General features: G+C 45.0%; 1 protein-coding gene across 2 annotated transcripts in view; it reads right to left on the bottom strand.

The window, feature by feature from the left end:
- Positions 1–1,629: 1,629 nt before the first annotated feature.
- The window catches only part of Nckap1l (NCK associated protein 1 like), a 45,764-nt gene continuing 21,054 nt past the window's right edge, over positions 1,630–26,339 (bottom strand). Inside the window, 17 exon segments of one of the 2 annotated variants that reach the window (NM_001414951.1) lie at positions 1,630–3,021; positions 7,064–7,153; positions 8,744–8,853; positions 9,293–9,409; positions 10,251–10,344; positions 12,862–12,942; positions 13,176–13,258; positions 13,421–13,514; positions 13,624–13,721; positions 16,390–16,520; positions 17,856–18,074; positions 20,803–20,934; positions 21,230–21,375; positions 23,811–23,930; positions 24,195–24,327; positions 25,656–25,801; positions 26,114–26,172. In NM_001414951.1, coding sequence (NP_001401880.1) covers positions 2,890–3,021; positions 7,064–7,153; positions 8,744–8,853; positions 9,293–9,409; positions 10,251–10,344; positions 12,862–12,942; positions 13,176–13,258; positions 13,421–13,514; positions 13,624–13,721; positions 16,390–16,520; positions 17,856–18,074; positions 20,803–20,934; positions 21,230–21,375; positions 23,811–23,930; positions 24,195–24,327; positions 25,656–25,801; positions 26,114–26,172 — 1,985 coding nt within the window. In that variant the 3' untranslated portion in view covers positions 1,630–2,889. 2 annotated transcript variants of the gene reach the window in all.

Raw genomic sequence — 26,339 nt, 5'->3', positions numbered from 1 at the left:
CACCTCTTTGCCTGCTTCCTGGATAGAACAGCATAGCAGAAGAGGCAGCAACCCTGCTGCCCAAACCAAAGACAGCACCTCAGCAAGCATCTCCCCCCCAGGCCTGGCAAGGAGAATAATTCCATCTTTACTCCTGCAAGGAAGCTAATGGGGACTTAATGAAAGCACTACACTAATGAAAATACCAAGGCTAGAACCAACTCTCTCTGCAAGTCAGAGCAATTGGGGTCAGCATCACTCCTCAGTTCTTTGGGGGTCTAAGTTAAACAAATTGAGGGATCTCAGAGCAAAAACAGTCCATGGTCGATTGTGTCCTAGGCAGTAAGAAGTCAGAGATCCTCCTCATTGAGGAAGCAAGTACCTGAAACGCTGACACACCCTGTTTTTTCCTGCATCCCTTCACTTCTGGTCATTCACCTTTCATTCCTGCTGGTAAAGGTAGCGGGATCCTAACCTTTCCTTTTGCTCCTTCTACGGTTTTCTGAATTCTATACAAAGGCACCCTGCCAGACAGAAAGTCCAGGACTAAGCATCAGACCTGGGTTCCAGTTTAGCTCAACACGTGGCCTGATTCATTAAGTCATTTATTGTCACTGAATGCTTCCTCACCTGCAATATGGAAGCCTTCCTTGCCTAGTTTGCAAAATTGCTGTACATATAGAAAAATGATTTGAAAAAGCATAGGTGGTAGATAAATGTGTGGGCATAATTACACGTCTGTGAAAAGAGATTATGTCAAATTGCAAAATTTTAGCAGTAGAAAACAAATCTGTTGATGTGGGTGGGTTGCAGGAGGGAAATGGGGGTGATTATAAAATCTGTGTGGTAATTTAGTTATTCTGTGTCTTGACTGTCACAGATACACAAGTCTGCACACAACAGTGCTACATATACATACACAGAGAACCAGCGTAAGTAAAACTGGAACACCTAAATGAGATCAGTGAATCATATTAATGCCCCATTATCCTGGTTGTGACCACGAACTGGAGTATTATGAGTTGTTACCATTGAGTGAAATTGTGCAAGAGTAGACAACAGGGTCTTTCTGTATTATTTCTTACAAGTACATGTAGATCATGATTTTTTTTAATTAACAAAAGGCCATTATCCCTACCTCTGTCACCTACCTCTCTAGCTGTCCCATGGGAGGTTCTTTGTAAATGATTCTCCATGTACATGAAGAAGGGGTCTCTATGTCCCCTCAAGAAGAAGAACCAAAAAGAGATATAAGAGTGTAGGGTCAGCAGGGTGTAATGGTCTATGCTTAGAATCCTACCACTTGGGAAGCTGATGCAGGAGGGTTGTAAATTCAAGGCTAGCCTGAACTACATAGCAAGATCCTGAATCAAGAGAAAAGAGAAGAGGTGCCATTTATTAGATACCCCTGAGTCTTTCTCTCCTCGTCAGTTGGTCTGACACTGAGCCACCCCTTTACACATGAAGTCCTCTTCATAGGAAGGAAGGACAATAACTGAAGCGTGGAGATACAGTCTCTGTTGCGTCTGTCCTAAAGAGCAAACAGTTTTTACTAACAAAAGTGTCTGTTGATTATATGTGTCAAGTAAAGGAAATACTGACTAACCCCAGGTCTGAAGAAATAAAAAGCAAACAATCACACAATCCCAAAACAGCTATCAAATTGGTTTAATGAAAGCTGGATGGTTTTGCTGAAAGCCAACAACAATTGCTTCCTTTTCATAATGGAAGCATGGGCATGACCCTAATTAATCAACTCGCTAATTACATTTTCCCATTCCAACTATTCTGGACCTGTGACACTTATGATCTGTTACTCCAGCCCTCCCTGGCGATGACTGTGTGAATGAAAGATGGGGTTAACTGCTCTCTGCCACAGAGTTACTAAACCCAGTTAGCGCTATCTTAAATGCCCCGGGCTCTATGACACTTGAAATTCTAATTAGTACAGAAAAGGGCTAAGTTGAAACAGCTTGTACTCCCTCAAGGATCCCTACTCTTGGGCCCTCCGACCTAATAAGGTACGTGAAATTTAAGATCTACAAGAGAAGTCCCTGCCTGGAGCAACAGCTGTACTGAGGCTGACAAGGGGATTAGGGGTTAAGTTAGTCCCACCCATTAGGAGGTAGAATATCCCCCTAATGATGTAGGAGGGAAAACCCACATGAGTCAGTTTCACTTGGCTGTCAGGTGATCTGCATTACCTCTCTCCAGTCTGGGCTGTGGAGACACACAAGGAAAAGCAGGCACAGTGAGAGCAAGGGAGATATACTTTTTACCCACAGTGGGTAGGAGAGTAAGCTGGACACGATACCTCTGGAGGAGGAATACCATTGGGGAATGGAGTCAAGGTGAGAAGGACCAAGAGCCCTTCGAAGAGAAATGGGCGCCTGTGCTGCTCTGCTGCAGTGGGAGCAGGCTGGACGTTTGCTGAACACATTTGGAAAAGGAAGAGAGGAGATAATCGTCCTAATGAATGTGCAGGAGACAATAGCAGCTCCAGCGGGAGGATTATAAGCTCATTATGGTTTAATATGATGATTGATCATCTCTGCCCGCCAACATTATCCTAGAATAGTGATGAAGGTCGGAGAGAACCATGCCTGTCAGAGCTTAAGCTGGAGTCACCAGAAGATACACAATATGCTTATAGGTCACTGTTTTTTTTTTTTTTTCATGGTTAAAAATTCATACATGTAGTTCCACACCCCTTTATCTATACATTGTCCTCCATGGCCCCAGCCTGTCCCACTTCTCCATGACTCCTCAGCCCTAGATAGTCCTCCTTATCCCTTTCAGCTGTGGGGCCTGACCTGTCTCTCCCTGGGCACCCTCCCACTCTTCTCCCCTTTTGAAGAAACGGCTGCAACTTTCACTGCAGTGTGGCTCTTGGCAGCTCCAGAAGGCCCTTCAGTGGGAACTGGCTGGCAGACGGTTCAGGTAGAAGGCCCGGGAAACCTCCCGATAGGCATTGCGTAGTAGAACGTAAGGGAAACAGGACTCCAGCATGTCCAGGGTCAAGAAGGGTGACTCCTCCACCACCTGAAACATACAGTCAAGATGTGAGGACTCCCAGAAGGCATCTGTGACAACAGCTTTCATCACACAGGTCCTAGGCCCTCTGTAGCTCTGAGAGTCAAAGTGAGCAGATCTGACTCACTCCTCCCCTACTCTGGCTCTCGATCTGACTCCCCAAGGCAGAGTGTCCTCCTGAGCTCCATTTCAAGCCCATCCCCTCCATCGGGGATAATGTGAAGGGCACAGAAACAGAAGGCAAGGGAAAAAGGAAAACGAACAAACCATTTTCCTAGAGTCTCTCCTGTTCTGGAGACTAAATCACATGTGGGCAGCATAAGCACTGAGTAAAGATGGAGGGCAGTGCTCACTCATATCAAAGCTTTACAGCCAGGGAGACAATTACCACTGCAGGCAGGGGGCGGGAGGGCGGGAGGGCAGGGGGTGGGGGTAAAACCACACGGGTCCTCTTATACTGGGTCATGGGTTCCTCCCTCTTCCAGCACAGCACCTGGGGAGCCATAAGGATGCTACATAAAGGACCAGGCATGATTAATTAGTTTAATTAGAAGCTTTTATGTTGTGGCAATCCCAGCAGTCCCCATGGCTAAACAGAAGATAGATCGGATGCCTGGGTAAGACTAAGGGTGATAGTAAGGGTGTGAGAATGGTCAGAGATGTCAAAACAGCAACACAGCCTAGGATTGAGCTGCATTTCCATCTGGGTGGGGAAAGCAGGATGTATTTCCTCAGAACCTGTTCCCTCAAAAAATCATGAGCCTAAACCCATGCTCCAGAGAAGAGTCCCACATCCTCTGGCCATCCCCACAGTGGGCCTTCCCAAAATGTCTGTTATTTCAGGTTCTGTAGATCCACTAAGGAAAGAGAATCTACCATGTCTGGTGTCCCATGTTTCTATCTCTCTCCAAAGACGATTCAAGTTTTACATCAGTACGATTTTGCTAACACATTTACACACAGGGCACACAATGGCCTCAAAAGAGCAGCAACATAGCCTGGAGGAAAGAAAATCCTCTGTCAAAACCGCAGCCCCAGTCAGATGTGGTGACTCACGCCTGCCATCCCAACTCAAGGCTGAGGCAGAAGGAGTATCATGAGATTGAGGCCAGCCTAGGTCACATATTGAATCTCAGGCAACCCAAGGCTGAAGAGCAAACCTTGCCTTGTTAATTAATTAATTAATTTAATTAAAATAAAAAAATTAAGATTAAAAATAACTAACAAATATAAACTCTGAAGTCCCGAGCCAAAGTCCAAAGGGAGTTCCTTGCTTACTGAGATTTCCAACCCTCAGGCAACAGATGCAATCAGGTGCAGAGAAATGGGTGACAGCTTCAGAAAAGAGTCACTGGTCCATGGCTTCCTGTTCTCTGTTGCTCTGAGGACAGACCTAGACAGGAGGCTCAGAGACGTGGGTTCTAGTCCCAAGTAAGCCTATATATTCTGAATCTCATTCTGCTCGTCCATTTCTCCACTATTGGTCTTTAAGTCTCAGATAATGGCCAGGATCTGGTGTGGCTCTGACATCTAAGTTCTTGATTCTGAGAGTGGGAACCCATGCCAGGAACAGGCTGTCAACCCTGGGGTGGGCCATGCTCAGGTTGGACAGTGAGAACAGGAAGACCCCCGGGAGGGAAGTGCTGGCCAGATTGTGGGATTACACAAATAGCCTTTTAACTCAGAACACAGTGCCTTCCCTGTAATCATCTCCACTTTCTCTGTGGAAACATTTGCATTTAAATTGCTTTGCAGCAGCTACTCCCTCAATCATCACCTCAGCAAAATGTGCCTGGTCCTGGCTCTGCTCCTGCCAGGGCTGCCAGGGGCAGGAACCTCCCCATCTTTTAGGACAGGCTTGGATGTGGAGATCATGGCACAGAAGGTGGGGCTAAAAGGCAATTCGAAACACAGTCACCTCCCACCCTTCCAGAGCAGCAAGCACAGTGTGTTCCATTTATTGAGCACTTAATGTCTACAATGCACTTCCTCAAAGATCTCTTAATTCTAACCGTGCCATCATGGATAAAGTACTAAGCTTTTGCTGGGCATGAAGACATATATCTGCAATCCCCAGCATTCAGAGATTCAGGCAGGGACATTTTGAGCTGGAGGTCAGACTGAGCAACAGAGTAAAACTGTCCCAGAAAGAGAGACAGGAAGGAAGGAAGGAAGGAAGGAAGGAAGGAAGGAAGGAAGGATGGAAGGAAGAAAGGAAGGAAGGAGGACAGACAGACAGACAGACAGACAGAGCAAGCTCCAAATGCAAATGCAGTGCTTGCCTATTGCATTTCTGGCATTCTCCTTCCTGGAGCCCTCACACACTCTACACACTTCAAGTTCATTCTCCCTCATAGGCCTTTTTCTGGCTGAGACATAGATACCACTCAAGGTCTTTAAAGAAGGGAGCCTAAGGAGGCAGGTCCCAGGAATGCTTATGCCTCTATTTCTAAGCTCAAATATTACATTAAATTAAATTAAAAAATAAACTGGGTATGGTGATACATGCCTGTAATGATAGCATGCTAGAGGTAAAGGCAGGAGAACCAGAAAGTCAAGGTCATCCACGGTTATCTATCAAGTTCAAGACCAGTTTGGGACATATGAGGACCAATAAATAAATAAATAAATCTATTTTGTCACACTTTCAAAATATACCTTTGTATATTCATTGAACTCTAAGTCTGAGAATGCTAGAGAAATGGCTCTGCAGTTAAGGGCACTGAATTTTCTTTCAGAGAACCTGAGTTCAATTCTCAGCACCCACAAGGCAGCTCACAACTGTCTGAAACTCCAAGATCTGACACCTCACACAGACATACATACAGGCAAAACACCAATGCATGTAAAATAAAAGCTACATTAAAAAAAAAGAAAAAGAATGCTTAGACTAGGGCCAGAGAGCTAGCTCAGCTGGTGAAGACACTTGCTACCAAGCCTGAAGACCTGAGTTTGATCTCTAGGGCCCACAGGGTAGAAGGAGAGAATTGACTTCTGCAGGGTGCCCTCAGAGCACACATGCACCACAGCACCGACACATACACACACAAATGAGTGTAAAAGAGTTTTAACTCTTAGACTTATCAGAGTTCTATATCCTAACAAAACAAAAGAGTAACTCGGTTTTAGTCAAGCACCCCTTCTCTTTTCCACCCCCTTTGAGAAGTTTTGTACACACTCAGACTTCGCTACCTAGCAGCTCAGCTGCAGCCATACATCCTTGGGTAGCAGAGGTACAGCCACCATCCACACCAGTAGGGTGGGCTGGAGAACTTAATACCACACACATCCTGAGTGTGTCCTATGAGTCGGGGCACATCCTCTCCCACAAGGCCAGAGAAGAGTAAGGTATGTGTGGGGGGTAGATGAGAAGAGGGTAAGGACAGGGCCTCTAGACAGAGCCAGCAGCCCTACCTGCCCAACCTGGAGAATCAGACTATGAGATGAAAACAGTTAGTAAATATGTTGAAGAGGGAAACAAGGTCATAAGGGAAGCACTTTAAAAAGTCAACTGAGTCAGAGCTCCAGGAACTTTCCACCGAATTAGAGGCAAGCATGAAGCTTGAAAAGCAAGGGAATGAGCGTGAACTGCCTGATTCATGACCTTACCAAATCCCTGCCTTATAACCAAAATTAATTCCATACCTAAACCCCTTTAAGCCCTCTCTGTTCATAGTATCCTTGAAGACAAGAAATATACTGGTAGGAAGTTGTCGGAGAAAACCAAAAGCATACTGAACAGCCACCCAAAAAGGGCATTGCTGCCCTCCTCCAGGTCAAACTCAGGAGCACTGCAAGACAAGGGACTCAGGAGCTAGGGGCAAGAGACATCCCATTGTGCCTAGAAGCCCTTGAATGTTCTGCTCTGGGATCAAAGGACAAGTCTAGAATGCTCACCAAAACATGAACACAAATCCAGAGGAACCAGGTGGACTTAAATTCTTAGTTAATGTTTTGGTTGAGAATATGGCAGGGACCCAAAGACCTTAAAAAGGAATCTCCTGCTGGCCCTTCCTCTCCATTCCCAGACCATCTTAAACAAGATACGTACCAAGCGCATGAGCAGAGAAATGGATTCACGATTTCTGGTTTTGAGCTTGTCAGTCTCCTGGCCCAGCTGCAAGAGGCTGACAGAGGCCACCTGCAGAGGAAGCATTTATAAAGAAACAGATTTTTATGGAGGTCAGAACAGAACAGCCTGAGGCTACAGGAACTTAAGAAAAGATCAAGGAGGAGCCTTAAGACATGCTAGGCTATTCCTGAAAGCTCGAGGTGGGAAAGTATCAGGTCCCTAGGTTTGAGAGACACACATTGCCTGCAAACCAAAATAAATCCCAATGGCTTAGCCTGCCAGTGCAGACAGAAGGAGCTTATCAAATGCCAGGAAAGAGGGCACAAGGGGCAGGGAAGAACCTAGAACAAAGGCTGGTCATGCTGTGCACCAAGAGATTAACCTCTTTTCCTTAGCAGCCTCCAGACACCTGTCCTCAGACTGTTTACAGCTGACAGTACCTGGACGCCAAGGATGAACCTCTAATTCAAACAGTGGTCTTAGTATTCTCCTCCTATCATCTCCACTCACTGCCAGGCCTCCAACAGGTCAAGGAAATAGGTAGAAGCATGAGTAACACAGGCCAGACCCAGGTTACCTGAACTTAGCAACCAAACAAGGTACAAGAGAACAAAGAAATGGGATTGGGGATCTCTTTCCTTGGAGACCTTGTGAGAGTCTGCTTTACTTTTAAGATGGTTAGAGCTCATTCTGTCTAGTTGGCTTTCCCAGCTTAAACAGAGATGCTCTGACCAACTTAATATACCTGGCATGTACTTTTCAAAATAAGGGTATAATTCCTGAAAAAAAAAAAATAACGTCATCTGCTGTTTCCTTCCCAAAGGAGAAAGATAAGACCATAAGTATTAACTCTCCATTGCTGAGAATGCTCAGGGTGAGGGTAATGACCGTGAGGCAGAATATATAGACAAAAATCCTCCAAAGGGATCCAGAGTGGAAAACTCTAGGGCCTCTTTCAACTATGGGAGGAAGTTATTTATTCTATGTTTTTCTGGGGGCAAAACTAATATCAATGGTGATACTTACAGGGAGGCAAACTTTGAGTAAAAACATTTTCTATGAGTTTCAGACAAAATCTGTACAGAATCTACTCTGGTTGTAAACTCCAGGCCTTGCAAACCCAGGCCTTGTGTTCTCAAAGTTAGATCCTAAGACCAAAACCACTTGCTGAGAAAACTAATGTTTCCAGATTTAAAACCATGCCTGAAAACTGGTAAATGGCAGGACAGAGTGGGAAGGGCCCTTAGAGAGTATGAAACTCGGCATGGCTATGACTTCAATGTATCTCTGATCTCCTGGAGACCAAATTAGAAACACGAGGCTGGGCCTCGCTCTGTGTTCTAATTCAGGAGGTCTGGGGTAGAGATCAGGAGTCTATCTTAACAAACTCCTTAGTATATTCCGATGTGCACCAACATGACGAATCACAAATCAGTTTAATCTCTTTAGTTTATAAATGAGAAAGCCGAGGCCTCGAAATTTTGTCAGAGGACTCATAGTGGCCAAACTCGGATTTTCTCTTTGTCCAACCATCTCCCCAAGTATCTTGGCAGAAGCTGAAGTCCCAGCTGTCAGGAAAGTTAAAATCCTCCACTCTTCCTGAAAGAATGACATGGAAGCTTAGACTACAGAAGACGAAGTCAAACCACTTCCACTCACCACCAGAAACTCCTTGAGGTGTGTTTCAATGTTCTTGTTGTACAGAGTGAAAAGGGCAGCAGACACCTGGATGATGGCTTTGGTCAAACAGTGGATGTTGTTGTTGTAGCCTAGGAAAACATGGAGGGAGGAGAGACAAAGAGAATGACAAGGCTGGTCCTAACTGACAAATCTCTCTCTCTCTCTCTCTCTCTCTCTCTCTCTCTCTCTCTCTCTCTCTCTCTCTCTCTCTCTCTCTCTCTCTGTGTCTCTGTCTTTGTCTCTGTCTCTCTGTTCCTGTCTCTGTGTCTGTGCACCCCCACACAAGCTGGACCACCCTAACTGACACCAAAATAGCTAGCTGTCATTCGGGGACTAGAAGAAGTATACTCTTATGGCATTTTTTTTTTTTGGAATAGAATTTTATGCACACATTCTCGAGTGCTCTTTGAAACAGAAATTTGCACCTTTACAGAAGTCTGTATGTTCCAGGTAACTTTGCTTTATTCCTCCTCCCTCTCCAGCAGAAATCTGAAGAGCACTGATCCTTCAAATCTACATTTTACTCACCATCTTTCTCAATGCTGAAGAAGGAAGAAGGGTCAGTGGCAAGGAGTGGGAGGGAAACAGCGAGGAAAATCAAAAGTAGGCACGCCACCTTGTACTCTTCTTCAGGGGATGAGTTATCTGGGGAAAAAGAAAAGTAAGGTCAGTAAACTGGAATTACCTCCTACAGGGTCCTACTTCACAGAAGCATAGTCACATACAAAAATATCTCTAACATGATTTAGCTAGAAGTGACTAAAGAAGACAGGAGAAGTACCCAATTAAAGTGAGGCCCAAATCCTAGAGCCCTGCCCATGCTCATGGCAGAGCAAAACTCCCATCAAGAGTTCTGCTGACATCCATCCTAGAATACCTTGTCAGCTTCTTCAAGAGATGGAGAGGCAGAAAGGAGAGAGGAAAAAAATTCTCACTGATCAAGAGAGAAGAAAATGGATGAATGTGGCAAGTTTGAAGAGCTTAATACCAATCCCTAGGTTCGGGTCTCTTTGAGGTATATATAACAATAAGTGGGCCAATCTCAGAAACCTGTAATGAGCGTAAGAGTAGGCCTGGGAAAGGACAAAGTCTATACAGAATCTACTCTGGTTGTAAACTCCAGGTGCACGGGGTCACTGTGGGGAACTTGGACACCAATTCCACACAACTTAGTGTGAGATCATCTGCTGTCTAAAGCTGTTCTCTTATTGACTCATTTGCATGAATCGTATTTCCCCAACCACACCCTAAGGTCCCCGAGCACTTGCTGAACAAGAGACTCTCGCTCTGAGCTACCTTCTTCAGCTCGATCAACAAAACCTAAATGACCACTGTGAGCATCTTCTGCAGGTTAGGGACTATACTTTGTCCTCCATCCAATCTTATATCATCTAAATTGACAACCCCAAACAAAGCCTTCTTTAATTTGACATTCCACCCACCCAAAATGGGGCACAAGCCCTTCCTTGCCCGTTTTCCATCTTACCAGCTTTCAGATTGGCAATGGCAGCCACCAAGGCCGGGTCAATGTCACAGCTCACCCCTGCAGCACACGCCAGCTCAAAGACACTCAGGGTGACCTGATAGAGAACAAAACAAAATCCTGGGGAGAAGTTCTAGCATAGGAGGGGTGCTTGGCAGAAACTATCGGCAGCCAGGAAACCTAGGTCGTGGTGTTTTAACTTGTGGTTTACTGTTATTTTTCTAGATAGATAGTCTTCTAGATGTTTTTCTAGATGGTCTCATAGCTTTCTGCACCCTGCAAAGGGCAAAAATGCTTTATGGAGCCGTGGATATGGCTGTCAACAAAGTGTTTATTGCACGAGCATAAGGACCTGGATCCCAGAACCCACATAAAAAAAGTTGTGCATGGGAGTGTCCATTTATAACCCTAGCTCTGGGTCCAGAATGGAGAGACAGGCCGTGGAGTTCATTGGTCAGTTAGCCTAACCATATCAATGAGCTACCAGTTCAATGAAAGATTCTATCTCACAAGATAAGGTGAAGAAAAGTTGAGGACACACATGCACATGCACACACATGCACAAATGCACATGAATACACAGGCACTGCTTAGCATTCAAGGAAAACCTTATTTTCCTAAACGCTTCATTTAATCAATGTAGCCAAGGTAACTCATTCACTTGTCCCAAATTACCACTTCCTTTCTTTCATGCTTTGGTCCAGATCCTTTCAGTCTCTAATGTTGTTCCGTCTTCTCTGTTTACATCTAAGTCATGTGCACCCCTTGAGCTTAATTTAAGTCTTGTAGGCCTCCCTGATTCAGTCCAAACTCATCTCTCCTTCCTTTCTTGTTTTACTGACCAAGCACAGACCACATGCAGCACCTGGTATTAGCTGTCTTTTCAGAGGGGAAGCAAAACATGTGGCTTCTTCCCGAACAGAGTCTACATTTTAAATATCCTGTGGCATAGTAAAGGCAGAAGGCATTTTGGAAGTGAAATAGATCCTGGCTCAAATCTCACCACCACCACTTAGTCACTGTGTCTAAAGGTTTTAACCTCTTTGAGCCTCAGAATTCTCATCCATAGAATGGGACGGTGGGGGAGGGGAGATGGGATGGGGGTTGCCAGAGGGGAAACCGGGAAAGGGGATAACATTTGAAATGTAAAGAAAATATCCAATAAAAGAAAAAAAACACCATTATATCTTATTAGAAAATATACATTAAAGTTAGATATTAGTTACATATTATGCAAAAAATTTCATTGAGGTACTCATATATAATTTCTACATTATTCTGTATATATGAAATAAATTCCCAAAAATTTATTTTTGTTTGGAAATGGAAAAAAAAAAAGGAAAGGGAGCAGTGATACTTCTATCAGACTATATGTGTAAAGCATCCTCCTTAGTGACTGACTAAATTATGCCTTCCTTCTTCTCCCTTTACTGTAACCAGATCTTTGCACTTTTCTCCTTTTTCCTAGTGTTTCACCTAGGGCTGAGCATATACCCAAGACATCAGTGAAGACTGACTGACACTGGATCTCTCGTTTGCTGTACTCAGAACTGAGTTCTCAGGGTGTAACTCAAGTCACGACTCCTGTCCCAAGCACTTAGACCTCTTTTGAAGGTCTGTTTTTCTGTATTCTGTTTATGTTTTTTGTTTTTTTAAAGCACACCTTTTTCACCAATGCCCCACACATATTACAGCAACACACTTTGTAAATAGTACCGATACAGAAGCCACCTTCTGCTCAGCCCTTTATTTAAATATCTTAGACCCCGCCTGCCCGTGGTCATAGGCCAAGCAGACCAGGGCCATAGTGAATGAAGTGTGGTACTGAAGGAAGGAAGGGCTGGTTGACAAGCCTCATTTTCTCTTCCTCTACTCCACCTCTGAGACAATAGAGACTTTCCTCCAGCTCATCCCCTTTCTTTCCGCCTACACTCTCAAGCAAGCTGAGCCTAAAAACCAGAACTGTCCAGATGATGTGAGCTGGACAAACTCCTGACAGGATGGAGCACTCAGACTGGTCATCAGCCACTGCTGGAAATCAGAACTGTGCATCAAATCAGAACCCTGGGTGGAGGGAATGGACAGCTCTCTCTCTCTCTCTCTCTCTCTCTCTCTCTCTCTCTCCCTCCCTCCCTCCCTCCCTCCCTCCCTCCCTCTCCGCCTCTCCCTCCCCTCCCCCTCCCTCTTCCTCCCCCTCTCCCTCCCCTCCCTCTTCCTCTCCCTCCCCTCCCCCTCCCTCTTCCTCCCCCTCTCCCTCCCCTCCCCCTCCCTCTTCCTCCCCCTCTCCCTCCCCTCCCTCTTCCTCCCCCTCTCCCTCCCCTCCCCCTCCCTCTTCCTCCCCCTTCCCTTCCCTCCCCCTCCCCTCCCCCTCCCTCTTCCTCCCCCTCTCCCTCCCCTCCCTCTCTCCCTCTCCCTCTTCCCTCCCCTCCCCTTCCTCTTCTCCCTCCCTTTCATTCTCCCTCCCTGCTCTCCCTCTCAAGGCCTGCTCAACCTGCTACACCATTCAAATCCCAACTCTTGTTCCTGTAGAATTCTTCAGAGCTCCTTACAAGATACTACAAACAATCTTTGTCTTCAGTAAGTTGTGTAACTGAATCCTAAATTGCACTCCTACCTTAATGTCTGTGTCTGGGGTGACAAACTCCTTCAGGCACTCAATGGGGCCCATGAGAAAGGGACAGTGGGCAGAAAAAACCTAGAGAAAGAAAAGAAGTAAATCCAAAATCAGATCAAAACTGACAGGAAGGGGGCCTCAACTTAAGAAGCCAGGATTCCAATCCCCATCCCCCAAGCTTGGAAGTTCTCTAAGCTCATGGATCTGAATGACCTCTGCCAAGCTCAGCCACCTCCCCATCCATACTCTCAGTGATTCCTGTAAACCCTATCTGCAGAGAGGCTTAGGGTTTTGCAATAACCTTTCCCACTCACCTCCTGAAGTCCCTCTTGGGCCATGGCCCTAAAACTGAGAATCACCCCAATGATGGTCATTCGTTTTAGCACATTTTCAGCCCCTGAAGAGAACGTGGGTTGTGAGAAAAGAGAACAAGGGAGACTGATGTTGATTTTTGCTTTTCCAGGCCTAGCCTAACCCTCCAACACCCCCTGCCCCCCGTTCCTCAAAGCCTCCGACATTCACAATGTCTCCTTCATAGCTCCTGTAGGAAGGTGTCTACCTGTCAGCTGGGGCAGCAGAGATGCCATCAATTCTGGCTTGGTGAAGTTGGATCTGATCTGAACCAGGATATCCATGTTTTCCACCACAAGTTTCTGAAGTTGAAGAAAACAGAGGCATACAGCAGGGAAAGAAAATAACAACACTCTAGCTTCCAGCTCCCACTGCTGCCAAGGCAAGACCTTTCCCAGGCCCCTGCCACACCTTCAGCTCCACAATCTGAGAAGTCACGTGCCACATCAGGTTTTCACTCAGGAACTTCATGCCATAGGGGCCAAGAATTTCAGCCAAGGCTCGCATCTCTGGAATAGAATTTCATGGGGGATACAAGTCTTTGAATATTTAAAATATTGTCTAGGAAGGAAAGAATATGGGCAGCTGAAGGAGAAAAATCTCTAGTCCTGCATGCAGGTGGCAGGTCTCTGGGACAATTTCCACACTTCCCACTGGGACCGATAGCATGACTCACCTCACATGATGATAGCTATTTTCCTCTTTTTTAAAAAAAACAAAACTTATGTGTCTGTGTGCCTGAATGTATGTGCACCATGGGCATGAAATCCCCACAGAGGCCAGAAGAGGACCTCAGAGCCCATGAATCCAGAGTTCTAGACTGTTGTGGGTATTCGAACTCAAGCTCCAGTATTCCAGAGGAGTAGCCGGTGCTCTTAACTGCTGAGCCATCTTTCCAGGACCCCATTCCCTTCTTATATGAATCTGCACTTCCCAGTCCTTTTTTCTGGGTTTTGCTATTGTCCTAGCTAAACTTGCTTTAAAGAAGGCCTCAAAGAAGTCACTAAACCTCTCAGAGCCTCTGTAACGTGAAAAGAAATCACGAGCAGAGTTGATGGGAGCATACAAACCTGCAATGAGAAACAGTGGAGGAGACTTGGTGGAGATGAAAAAGGGGTATGGTATGTGGTAGTTACCAAAAGCCCTATGTGGGTGGTGTGATGCAGAGGCACCCCACCATGGCTTTACAGGTGATAAGATTAGGTACTTGACCAAGGTAAGTTAATCACGTCTGAGGTATGTCCAGAAACCCAGGACAAAGCCCCCCAACCCTGCAGAGACAATGCTTGTGCATCTGGGGTCTCATTCCTCAGACTTCTGGCATTTAATATCTCACTGGCCCAGTTTCCCCCATGAGCTGCCTTTTCTTTTTTCATAATCAGCACACATTCCCCAGAGTCTCAGTTCTTTTTGCTTTAAATTATTTATTCTTCCAAATCTAGGCTTGCCCCTAAGGCCTTATCACGCTCACCCAGCCTGCTTTTGCCCTTTCTGAGTTAAATCAAACTTGCCTGGGGGAGCCACAGGGTGGAAATCTTAGTGGTGAGCTCAGATGCTTAAGAGGCTCTAGCTGTGATCTTTACAGGCCACTCCAGGAAGGGAAAGCATAAGAGACCAGAAGGAACAGGAGAGCAGCGTAAGGAAGACACGTTCAACACCGTTAATCGGAATTCAGAAAGGAAGGGAAACAAGAGCTCCTGGCTGCAGTCTTTGAAGGAAGAACCAGTTGATGCCATCCCCCTCCATTAACTACAGAGGAAATAGCCCTGGTCACTGCAGCTATTGTGATGCCCGGTCCAACGCAAATACTAGACGTTTATAGAGTCACCAGTCTACAACCACAGGACTAAGCCGAGAATTGTAAAAGGATTTTACAATTAACTAGCCACCTTAGAAAGCTAACACGGCTGCCTGAGGGAGAAAGGGTCAAAACTGTCTTCTCTGAAACTAATGAAGAGGCAGCAGGCTGGTCTACTGGGTGGATCTGCAAAACCCTCTACTCCAGCCGTCTCTACCCCCAGTTAGTAACCCCATGGCATCCTTTTCTTCCTATCTATCTATTTTTGAAGTAACATTGCCCCATCACCATGGCAACCCAGACAAATTGGGGTGGGGGTGGCAGAAGGGTGAATGTGTGCTGCCTCCCGCTGCTTGTCAGTTGTCAGCAAGACCTAAAGCAGGTTTTAGAGGCTGCCTACGGCTTGTGGGTAGGGCAGATGAAAGGGGGCATCTAAAACCTACAGCAGGCAAAGTATAGTCTGTTTACAGTAGAACGCAGGGGACAGTAAGGAGGAAGAGATGGAAAACATAAACGTGTCCTTTGGCTTCCTTGCCACCCCCAGAAAAGGAGAATGAGGAAGTCTGGGTCATGGTACACCTCTGCCTATCCTAGGTCCCATGCACAATTCATCATTTACATGGAGGTGAGAGAAAAAGGGGTGAAATAGGATTCTTCACGAATTCTCAGTTGGTACCACATGTATTAGGAAGGAATTACATGACTTCAAGCCCTCTTTCAAAAGGGAATGGCTTTCCAACTCACCATACCTCCCGTATCTACACACACACACACACACACACACACACACACACACACACACACACACACACTTGACTGACTGAGTTGAAGTCCCACCATTTACAGATGTGTGACCTCAGCATCTCCCAACTTCTCAGTGTCTCAGTGTGTTCATCTGGAAAATGGGGATAGCAAGAGGAGTTGCCTCGAGACTGTTGTATGACTTGAACTCTAGGTATAAGACTTAAAACTTGGACTTAAAACCGATGTCTTTCATCATCTCATTAAGAAATCATCAAGGAAGAAGGTTCCAGAACATCAGATCACCACTTAATATGCCCCCCACATAAGAATGTCCTTCTCAAACTTTAAATCTGTTACCACCTTAAAAGAATAAATCCCTTCAGTGGCTAGTGAGCCTGCCTAACTCCTAAACCTCTCTCCTTTTCTCTCTTCACCTTCATCCCCCAAGTTACTTCTCGATCCTGGGCCTTGCTTTAGAATTTCTTTTTATGTGTCCCTAAAGTTGAGCAAAGTCCAACAGAGACACCAGGAGAAGCACCGAATGGGCCTCTGGGAAGGCAGGAGGATTTAGACCAAGGTACTGTTGAAGAACCAAGTTCTGCTCTGTGACGAGAAGACCAGGACCCTGGGCTCACCAGAGATGTCTGAGAACTCCTCAGCACTGAAGTTCTGCTCCCCATCTCGGGGAAGGCTGATGAAGGCCTGCATGGCTGGAGAGAGGACGATGGTTCCACTGCTCGCCTGTCTGAGTAGACTTTCTAGGTACCTGTGAGGCAGGAGGGGAGGTGGGGGTCAGGGAAGCATAGGTTAGCGTCCAGTCATTTCTGTCACCACCATGATCGAGTCAGGGGGAAACCCTGCTAGGGGCTGGAGTGAAGAAGAAAGACTGAAAGGAGGCAACATAGCAATCTATTTAACACCCTAAAGCCGTTGGATCAGAAACAGATGTGATTCCACACGGCCTCCAATCCATCGGTGTGCCACCATGCCTTAAATGTGGCACCATGAACTGCCAGCCTTCAGCCCTGCTCTCTTTCAACAACTGTATTTCTGTTGCTCTTACCCTCTCTCTGTCAGGTAAAACAGGCTCATACCAGCACTTTTAAAAGTATTAACTGGGGTTCCTCTGAAATACGCTTATGCTATATCCTCTCCGTAAAAGGGGTGGACTAAGGACCCAGGATCCCGGAATCCGGTCTCAAATCAAACCTCTGGCTTACAGGAGTACCCATCACCCAGTCTTCAAATCTCCCCTCCTAACATCTGGAGAAGTCAAAGAAGCTGACTCCAACAGTGTCTGCAGACAGATGCCTACGTACTGCAGCCCTCACCCAGATACCAGTTCTGAGTTTGTATTCCACAGCACCATGGGCTAACAAACCAGCGGGTCAAACTCAGCTTCCAATCAGCTTTTTTTCTCATTAACTAAAAGTAGTTGTCAAATTTTAAAATTGAAAACTTACATTAAAAAATAACTTAGTGCAGCAGTATTCAGTGGGTACTAAAAGGTAGCTATCTCTGTAAGAGAGGCAATCTTACTACTATAATCAAAGCCCTCACCAAGCGGGCCGTCCCAGTATCCCAATAAGCTGATAGTAGATTTAAAGCGCCACCCAGTGGCTTGGGGAGGGAGAAATCTACCTCTTGGCTCTTTAAAAATGTCAAAGAAAACAGTGCTTTCCAAGAGGGCCCCTTTCCCTGTTCAGAACAATCTACTGGACCTGTCACAGCCTTGGCTGAGAATGAGGAGACAGTGTGTAGGAGAAGGAGAAGCTAAAGCAAAAATAATAATGTCAGAAAGAAATAGCAGAATCCTTTTCAACAGAAACAGTAAGAATCCAGAAAAGGAAAGTTAAGGGTTAGACATTAAGAGGAACAAGGTCAAAAGAGCTGCAGGGTTGATATATAGGGAATGATGTAAAAGCTAGAACAGAAGGGGGATCCAGTTATGTCTTTCATATTGCTGTCATTCACAAGCAAAAACAAACCTCCTTTTCAGGTTCTAAGAGATGTTGCTGGTTAGAATGCTTGGTCATGAGGACCTACTATGCAAGGAAAAAGAACTAGTAGAGGTGAGACAAGGGGAAGAAAGAACACTGACCAGTTTGTGTAGAGAGTGGTGACTGTCTGCTCGCCACATGAGTCCAGCGGCTGCGTCTGCTGCAGGAGGGCATTGCGAACAATTCTGGAAGCATCTGTGCCCAAGAACTGTGCCAATGACTGGATGAAACTGGTGTACGCCTTGACTCCTGCCAAAAGCTCGGAAGGCCTAAGGATCTCCTGGGTTGTGGCATTGTAGCCAGCCAAAGACACGATGGCTCTAAGTAACAAAAGCCTTAATAATTACAAATATATTAACAACCACAAAACAACCCTACATTCCTGGTGCTACACATATTATCTCATTTAAACCCCACAGCGACCCACTAAGGTAGGCACTATTATCCCCATTTTGTGGATAACAAAACAGAGTAAATAAATTGCTTGGAAGATCACACAGCTGGCTAGTGGCAGCTTGGACTTATGTCCATAGACCTTTGATTTCTCTCTCTGGAGAAATTAGATCAGCTGGTAAAAGACCTGAGCTCCCAAGTGCCATCTAACTCTAAGAAAAGAATCAGTCCCAACTTCTGCCAAGAATGGAAAACCATTGCTTAGAAACCCTTGGAGACACAGTGCAGTCCCAGGTTGTCATAAATGCTAGACCAGAGAGAGTATTGTAGCCTACGCCCTCAGAGAAGACAGAATAAATGTCTGCTGCATACAGTCAAGTGCACAGTATGTTCCTTCCTCAGGGCTAGGATTTCCCGTTATGGCCAGTCCTTTGACTTACAGCTTTTTCTTCATTAAAAGAAAAAGAAAAAAAGGTAAGCAGTCAGGGTAGAACATACTCTTCAAGCAATGCCCCTCATTTGCACCTTACTATACATGAGTCCCTCAAATTCTTCCTAAGCTGGGAGATATTTGGAAGTCTTTGTTTGGTTGCCATTTGGGCAAAATGTTTATGGTGGGGCTTCAGGAAGCCCCATTCTCACAGACGAATGGGAAGTGTTTTGAACCTTGGGTACCGCTTACAGGAAAATAACATAGAAGGGAAAGGTGAGAAGCAGGCCTAATCAATATTAGAACTTTCAGCCAGCTGTGGTGGCACATAGCTGTGGGGCCAGCATTCAGAGCAATAAAGCAGGAGTACTGTGATCTCAAGTCTATCCTGGGCTTCATACTACTTAGGAAAGCTCTGTCTCAAAATGGGGTAGGGTAGAAGCTAACAGCCATCTGTAACCCCAGTTCCAGAGAACTCAACATCCTCTTCTGGTATCCAAAGACACCGAACAGGTGTGCAATGCACAGATACACGTGCAAGCAAAACACCCACACACATAAAAGAAATGAAATAAACTTTCTATTAAAAAAATTTTTTTAAAGCTAAAACCTCTAGGACAGACCCTGGAGCTTTTGGAACAATGACCGAATGAAGCGAGAATCAGAGATTCCAGGAAACTAATGATCACACCCTTACTGCTCCAGGGCCTGGAAAACACCACAGCTGCTGGAAGTGTGCACAGGCAATTATCACACCACCATCTCCTTGACATCGTGTGTGCAACCGAAGCACTTCCTCCCCCAGAGCTAATGTGTACAGAACAAAAACAAGCTAATTTTACCTCACCCGGGCAAAACCCTAATAGGAAAATAAATCTGCATCTCTCACAGTCAAAACACAACCTGTAACTGGTCTTCCCTGCTTCTGTTCTCGTTCATGCTGATAAAGCCAGAGCAAACTGTGGACACAAATCTTATTACAGCTTTGCTCCAGACCAGCAAAGGCTGCATGTCTAACATGGCTCAGTCCTGCAGCATCCTGCTCACACGCACAGTTGCTCTGCTAAAACCTCATATCCCACCCACCTCACTTGGGTTCTCTTTCTACCGCCACTCTGCCTCCTTGTCCCTTGAACAGAGCAATGTCTCCATCTCAGCTTTGGAAATACTGGTTCCTCTGGCTACAATGATTGTTCCCAGTCACATACCAGACCTGGCTTTATAGTTCCTTCAGGGGTTCATTCAAATGTCATTTTTTTTCCAAGGCAGACATCATGAACCCACTATCTAAAACTGTGTCAACTCCTTACCATACATACACTTCCTATGGCATCTCCCTCCCCTGCTTTCTCTCGCTGTTTTGCATTTATAATTAACCTGACACGTATGCTACTCTCATTTCGTTAGTCTCTCTCCCCTACTACAAGGCAAACTTCAAGGGGCAGGGCTATGTTTTGTATGCTACTTTATCAACAGCCTCTAGAACAGTCCTGACACACAGTAGGTGTTTGATAAATACTTGCTAAATTGATTGCTCAATTGATTCCAAGGCAAAACACAAACGGGTAATGAATTCGTCATAATCACTCCTCTCGATGCCCTACCTGCAGTGCCTCAGACATAATGCTTCCTTCTTCAGAAAACAATGGAATGAGGGGCAAAGTACAGGAAGGGAATTTATTTAACTAAGGCTTACTATATGGCAGGAACTTTGCACTCATAGTAATCTGTATTTGTCTACAAACCCTCGATCTCAGGTTGTTCTCAATGCTCTACAAGGTAAATATCATTATCCTGGTCTTAATAGGAAGGAAACTGACTCGGATACGTTAGATAATCTGCTCCATTGTGGTGGCTAATGGCCAGGACATGGGCACACAGCTGCAGGATGCAACGACTCTGCTCTCGTCTCCCCTGTTAGGGCCTTGTGTAGTCAGGCTGGCCCAGAATTCTCAGGGTAGCCAAGGATGACCTTAAGCTCCTGTCATTTCAGCCTCTCTCTCCCAAGTGCTGGCCTCTCTGTTCACTCTACCAAACAAGGGGGATAGACCAGCTGCTCATCAAAATCTACAGAAGCAAGACTTTCTTTTTCTTTCCTACAGGGGTGCTTGGAACCAGACTGTATCAGAGCCTCTAGCCTGTGACATGACTACCAGGATGGATCTAACAGAACCACACTGAAGACCGACACAGAATACAAACATGGACCAGAGAGTGCTTGCTACCTGTTGAGCCTGGACTCCAGGTGACTGCTGAGATACTCTGATGGGAAGATGGTGTGTTCAAACACAGAGAAACTGTGCACATGATTCATTGCCAGTGCCAACTCAGTCAAGTTTAAATGTAGCTTGTCCATGCTGAAAGGAAAAAAGAATTTGATTATGGTGCTGGTCTGGTACAGTCTATTGGCATCTGGGAAGGAAATGCCAGACCATGTTGTTTGGATCCTTGCACTCTTGAGGGACACTCAGCCTGGAATGGTACACACTGATGTTCTTCAAAAGCAAAGTAGGAAATTCATCTAGGTGCTTTTTTTGTATCTGTCAATTCACACCACCTCCTCTACTCCCCCAACCCCCATCACTTTCCTTCTTTCCTTTTTCTCTCTCCTTTAATACAGCACCATTTGGCCCCCGGGAGCCAGATTCTCACTTCGTGACAAGGCTGCGGTTCTTTCGGTGGCTCTCTGCTCCTGGCTTGTCCCTCTCAGGCTCTCCTTTCCTGGGAGCTTGCCTCTGCTTCATGGACTTCCTGTTCTTGGCTTTGCTGATGGTGGTGGCACAGTGTTTGGGTAGAAGCTTTGGAATAGACACAGTGGAGAGAGAAGCAAGGGTCATTGCTAACAGCTGAGAAAAGACCCCTCCATCCTCATCTGCTCCTACCCCACCCACCTAGCTTCTCTTTCTCTAATGGAAACTCTTTCAGAATGTGCTCACCTCTTCCACTGTTCATAAAGACCTCCCCATGAACAGCCTCAAGCCTGAGATGCCAGTGCCTTTTAAGGATAAAAGTACTGCTCCCCCACCCACATCTGAGGGCTCTCCTAACAGACAAATCTAAAGGAAAACCGTCAAAGCCAAAACTCGACTTACCTTGTGTAAGGTTCTAAAGTGGGGAAACAATACTTTTTGCCAGATAAACCTATCATCTCACCAGCTATAATCCTTCTTTATACTACCATGGCCCTCCAAATTCTCAAAGTCCACATGTGTTCAATACTCTTTCCTTGTTTCTTCTCTTCCTTAAATATCTGTACTTGTTTATTTTTTTGTTGTTGGCTCAAACATCAATCCTGCATCTCTCCTTTCTCTGTGTAGCCCTACCAAAAATACAAGCCATCACTTGATACTCAAATTGCCTTAGGGAATCACTTTAGAACTACTTTGAGAACAGATAAGGGCCACACAAGAAAATTCATTTTGTAATCACACTTCCTATTCCTGAATCCAAACTCAGTTGACTCAAATAATAAAATAAAATCTACCTTGATAGACAAAGATACATTAATACAAAAGTATTTGTGGTTGATTAAAAAAATCAATACCCAGAAATATAACCTTATTGGTAAATGGCCTCAATAATTATTTACTCAAAATGGTAACTCTGAAGGGTCAACACTCACTTGCTTACAACAGTTCTGTGTGCAAATAGTTATTCACACAAGGCTTAGTCACTCCTGACACAGCACTGAGTAAACCTGTTTACCGTGCATGAAGTAGATATTCATAGAGAATGATTAATACAGCTGTAAGTGTCCTCACTTGTGTATCTTCTGTGCATCAATTACTTACAGTCTTTAAATCACGTATTTGTATTTCCCTTACCTACACTGGGACACTCCCAAAGACAGGGATCGTGTGCCCTCCTTCTTGATCTTCACTCCAAACTATTGGCCTAAGATATTAGTGTCCATTAAGCTTCACCAAATACAAATGCTAACATTTACTGACTGATCTATATACCAAATATTTTTGTATACTCTATTTCATTTAATCCTTATTACAACTCTGTAAAAAAAAGTGTTTTTTATCCTTACTTGACACATAAGAAAATTCAAAGGCTGAGTGATACACTGTCTATCTGTACTCACACACTTAGACATATTTCACATGTTAAGACACACACACATACATACACATATATGCACATACACATACAGAGACACACATATAGACACAGACATACATATGCACATATTCACATACACACATATACAGATACATACACACACACAGGCACACATACACACACATATAGACACAGACATACATATGCACATATTCACATACACACATATACAGATACATACACACACACAGGCACACATACACACACATATAGGCACAGACATACATATGCACATATTCACATACACACATATACAGATACATACACACACACAGGCACACATACACACACATACACATATACACATATACACAGAGACAGACAGACACACACACACACACCTTATTTCCTCTCCTACATAGGTTCCCTCTATTCTGACTCACACAGGAAGGGTGGATAGTCTGGGAAATTCAAGGTTCTAGAGACAAGAGCAAAACTAACTTCTTATTCCTGATTTTCTGAAATGTAGACTGATCTAATCATGACCAGGTGCTCTGAGTCAGTCAAGGAAGGAAGACAAAAAAACAGAAGACAAGAAAGTAACCCTGGAGATCAGCACTAGGGTGCTTGAAAATGTCCAGTTGGCTGTAGACTGGGGATGCTGATGAATAGAAAGATTAGCCAAGATAGAGATCTGGAACCATTGTCCCAAGCACGTGAGCACCATGCAAGGATGACGAAAGTTCATCTCCCAAAAACTCTCCAAATGGAGCACAGACTTTAATGGAGTTTAACTGCTCAAGTAAAAGTGTTTTCTGGTATTTCTATCTACTGTGTATACCCAACCTACCACAGCAACCAAGGATAAAAACATTAAGATGTGTGTGTGTGCGCTCATGTGCAGGCCATTTTGTAACTCAGTTGTGGAGTTCTCCAGCATGAACTTTGTAGACGGCTACCTCGGGTCGCAATGCCAAAGGGTTGTGCTTTGTAATTCTAGTCCCAAGAGATTTGGAGGGACTATACTGATAGAGGAACCTGTCATAAACCAAAGTTCACAAAAGCCCTGGCCCTTCTCAAGAAATGGAGAACCTGACCTGAGAGAGAAACAAGAGTGGCCTAAGGAAAGGTGAGAAAGACGACTGAACCGGGATGAGGGAAACACCTGTTCGTTCAGGTTCCGCTGTTCAGCACATATCTCAAGCACACAGTTGCTGGTCTGCTTGGCCAGCTCTTCCAGGAAGGAGTTGCAGTGGTGAAGACCATGGTTCTTCAGGTGAGGGTACTGTGGAGAGGATGGGGAAGAAACGCATCATACAAAGGACATAACCCCCTCCCACACTGCTCTCGCTCCTTGCCTGAGCCATACTCCTCTAAGGAAAAAGGAACAAACCGGAAGGAGAGGATATATTCTATATCAAACTGAGATGTTTGGGACTTATTCCTGTTCCCTTCCCAGGTTCAAAACCAACCCCCAGAACTATAATTTGAGAAATAAAGAAGAGACAGGACTAGAGATACGTTAGAGCTTGAAAGTTGGGGTATCAACCTCCTCTGGGCACATTTCATGAATGCAGTGGACAAAATGAGCACAAATCAGGGGGAAGGCGATGGTGTAGCGAAGCATGGTTGGTTCCTCCAGGGTCGTAGCAAACATCTTCTCAAAGGTACGGAGGTGAAAGCTGTGGAGAAAGAAGAAGACTAGAACCAGGGTTTGTAACCAGACCCTTTCTTCTTTCTATTTGCCACGCCCTCCTCCTTTCTGCCCTAGGGGTAGAAGGAAACCAAAGAACCTTAACCTTTCCAGAGTCTTGCAACGGCTTTGAGAAATGACGGCCTTCCCTTTCAGTTCCTCCCTGTCAGTCTCGCCTGATTCAGGCCATCCTCTCTAATTCAGTAGTTCCAAATTCACATTCCCTCAAAATATGACGCTAGAGCTCTAGAAAACTTAGATGAATTGCATGGGACTTGCCTTTCCTTCACAAATATTATGTTAATGTGTGTTTATGCGAGTTACAGTTCTCCATTTCTGTAGACTGCAAAAAGCAGACATGACACTGTGTATTGTCTTTTCTTGTTTCATTTTTAGGAGGTGGTGTTTGTTTGTTTGTTTGGATCCTTTAAGGACTAGAGTTATACATTACAGTGATCAACTAATTATTGATTGCCAAATGTCATCTGTTGAAGACAGGTAAGTATTCATTCTCCACAGCCCTATTCTCCAGCCCTCTCAATTATTTCTTACTTTCCCAACACTAAATTTTCACAGCATTCATGTTTCCCTTATTTTATTTTGGGTTTTTGAGACAGGGTCTCATTTCACAGCTCCGGACTCACTAGATAGCCTAGGCTAGCCTAAAACTCATGGCAACTCCTCTGACTGCAGGATCTCAAGAACTCACATTTCTTTGAGTTTTAGGATAGTGAGGCCCATTCTTTCCTTCAACTCATTAAGGATTAAACCTTAGCCACGAATGACCTTGAATTCCTGGTCCTACTATCTTTACTTTCCAAGTGCTGGGATTATAAATATGTGTCACCAGACCTGGTTTCCTGTCTTTTAAATCTAAATGTCATAGCTTGGTAGTTAAGAGCATTTACTACTCTTTGAGAGGACCCAGGTTCAGTTCCCAGTACTCATATCAGGTGGCCCACAACACCGATATAACTCCAGCACTTTCCTTTGTCCTCTGTGGGTACACACACACACACACAGGTGACATACACACACAGAGAGACATACATCCATACCCACAAATGAAAGTAGACAAATTATAGTGTCCTAAGAATTTAAAATAACAACAACAACAACAACTAAAACTAAAGAAGTTCACAAGAAAACATGGGCACATGCCTTTAATCCCAGCACTCAGGAGGCAGAAGCAGACAGATCCCTATGAGCCAACCAGAGTGAGTTCCACGACACCCAAAAGCTACACAGAGAAACCCTGTCTCAAAAACCCTGAGAGAGGTGGAGGGGATCGATGCTGAAATCAGAAACAGGACACACCAGAAAGTAGAAAGGTCAGAGGTCTCCACCAGCATTTTCTCTACTGAGTCCAACATCTGGGAGTGAAAGATGATGAGGTTCATGACCTTGGCCAGGTCAGGGTTCTCGTGCAGGTGCAAAGGTGCCTTTGCCACACTGGTATATGCCTGTGGTTGGAGTTGGGAGGAAACAGGAAAATGAGATGAGGCCGTGCCTTGGGGCTATAATCTGACCTGGGTGCGCTGTGCTTTGTCTAGTTTTCAAGGGCTATTTATTCTCTGAAGCAGTGCTTAAGAAATTTAAAATGGGGGGTTGGGGATTTAGCTCAGTGGTAGAGCGCTTGCCTAGGAAGCACAAGGCCCTGGGTTCGGTCCTCAGATCCGAAAAAAAGAACAAAAAAAAAAAATTAAAAATGGGGGAGAGACTCGGGGAAGATGGAGAATCTGGGAATGGGGGCCACCGCCAGACAAGAGCCTTACCTGTAGGCGAAACCAGTCCAGCCTTAATCCAGAAAAGTCAAATTTCTCTTCATTATCAACTATTTAAAAAAAAAAAAAAGAACAGAAGCACGTGTAAAAGAAAATGATAAAAACGGCACCCAGCACCTGGCCACACAAGATGGCAGCCTCTTCTGAATTCTCTTATCCAGGGCTCTGGTTGACAGACCGGTATTCCAGGAAACCTGTGTCAGTCTCGTAAGAGTTC

The sequence above is a fragment of the Rattus norvegicus genome, chromosome 7 (genome assembly GCF_021556685.1).
Source record: "Rattus norvegicus strain SHRSP/BbbUtx chromosome 7, alternate assembly SHRSP_T2T, whole genome shotgun sequence".
NCBI classification, from domain to species: Eukaryota; Metazoa; Chordata; class Mammalia; order Rodentia; family Muridae; genus Rattus; species Rattus norvegicus.
This window is presented reverse-complemented; position numbering and strand designations above follow the sequence as displayed.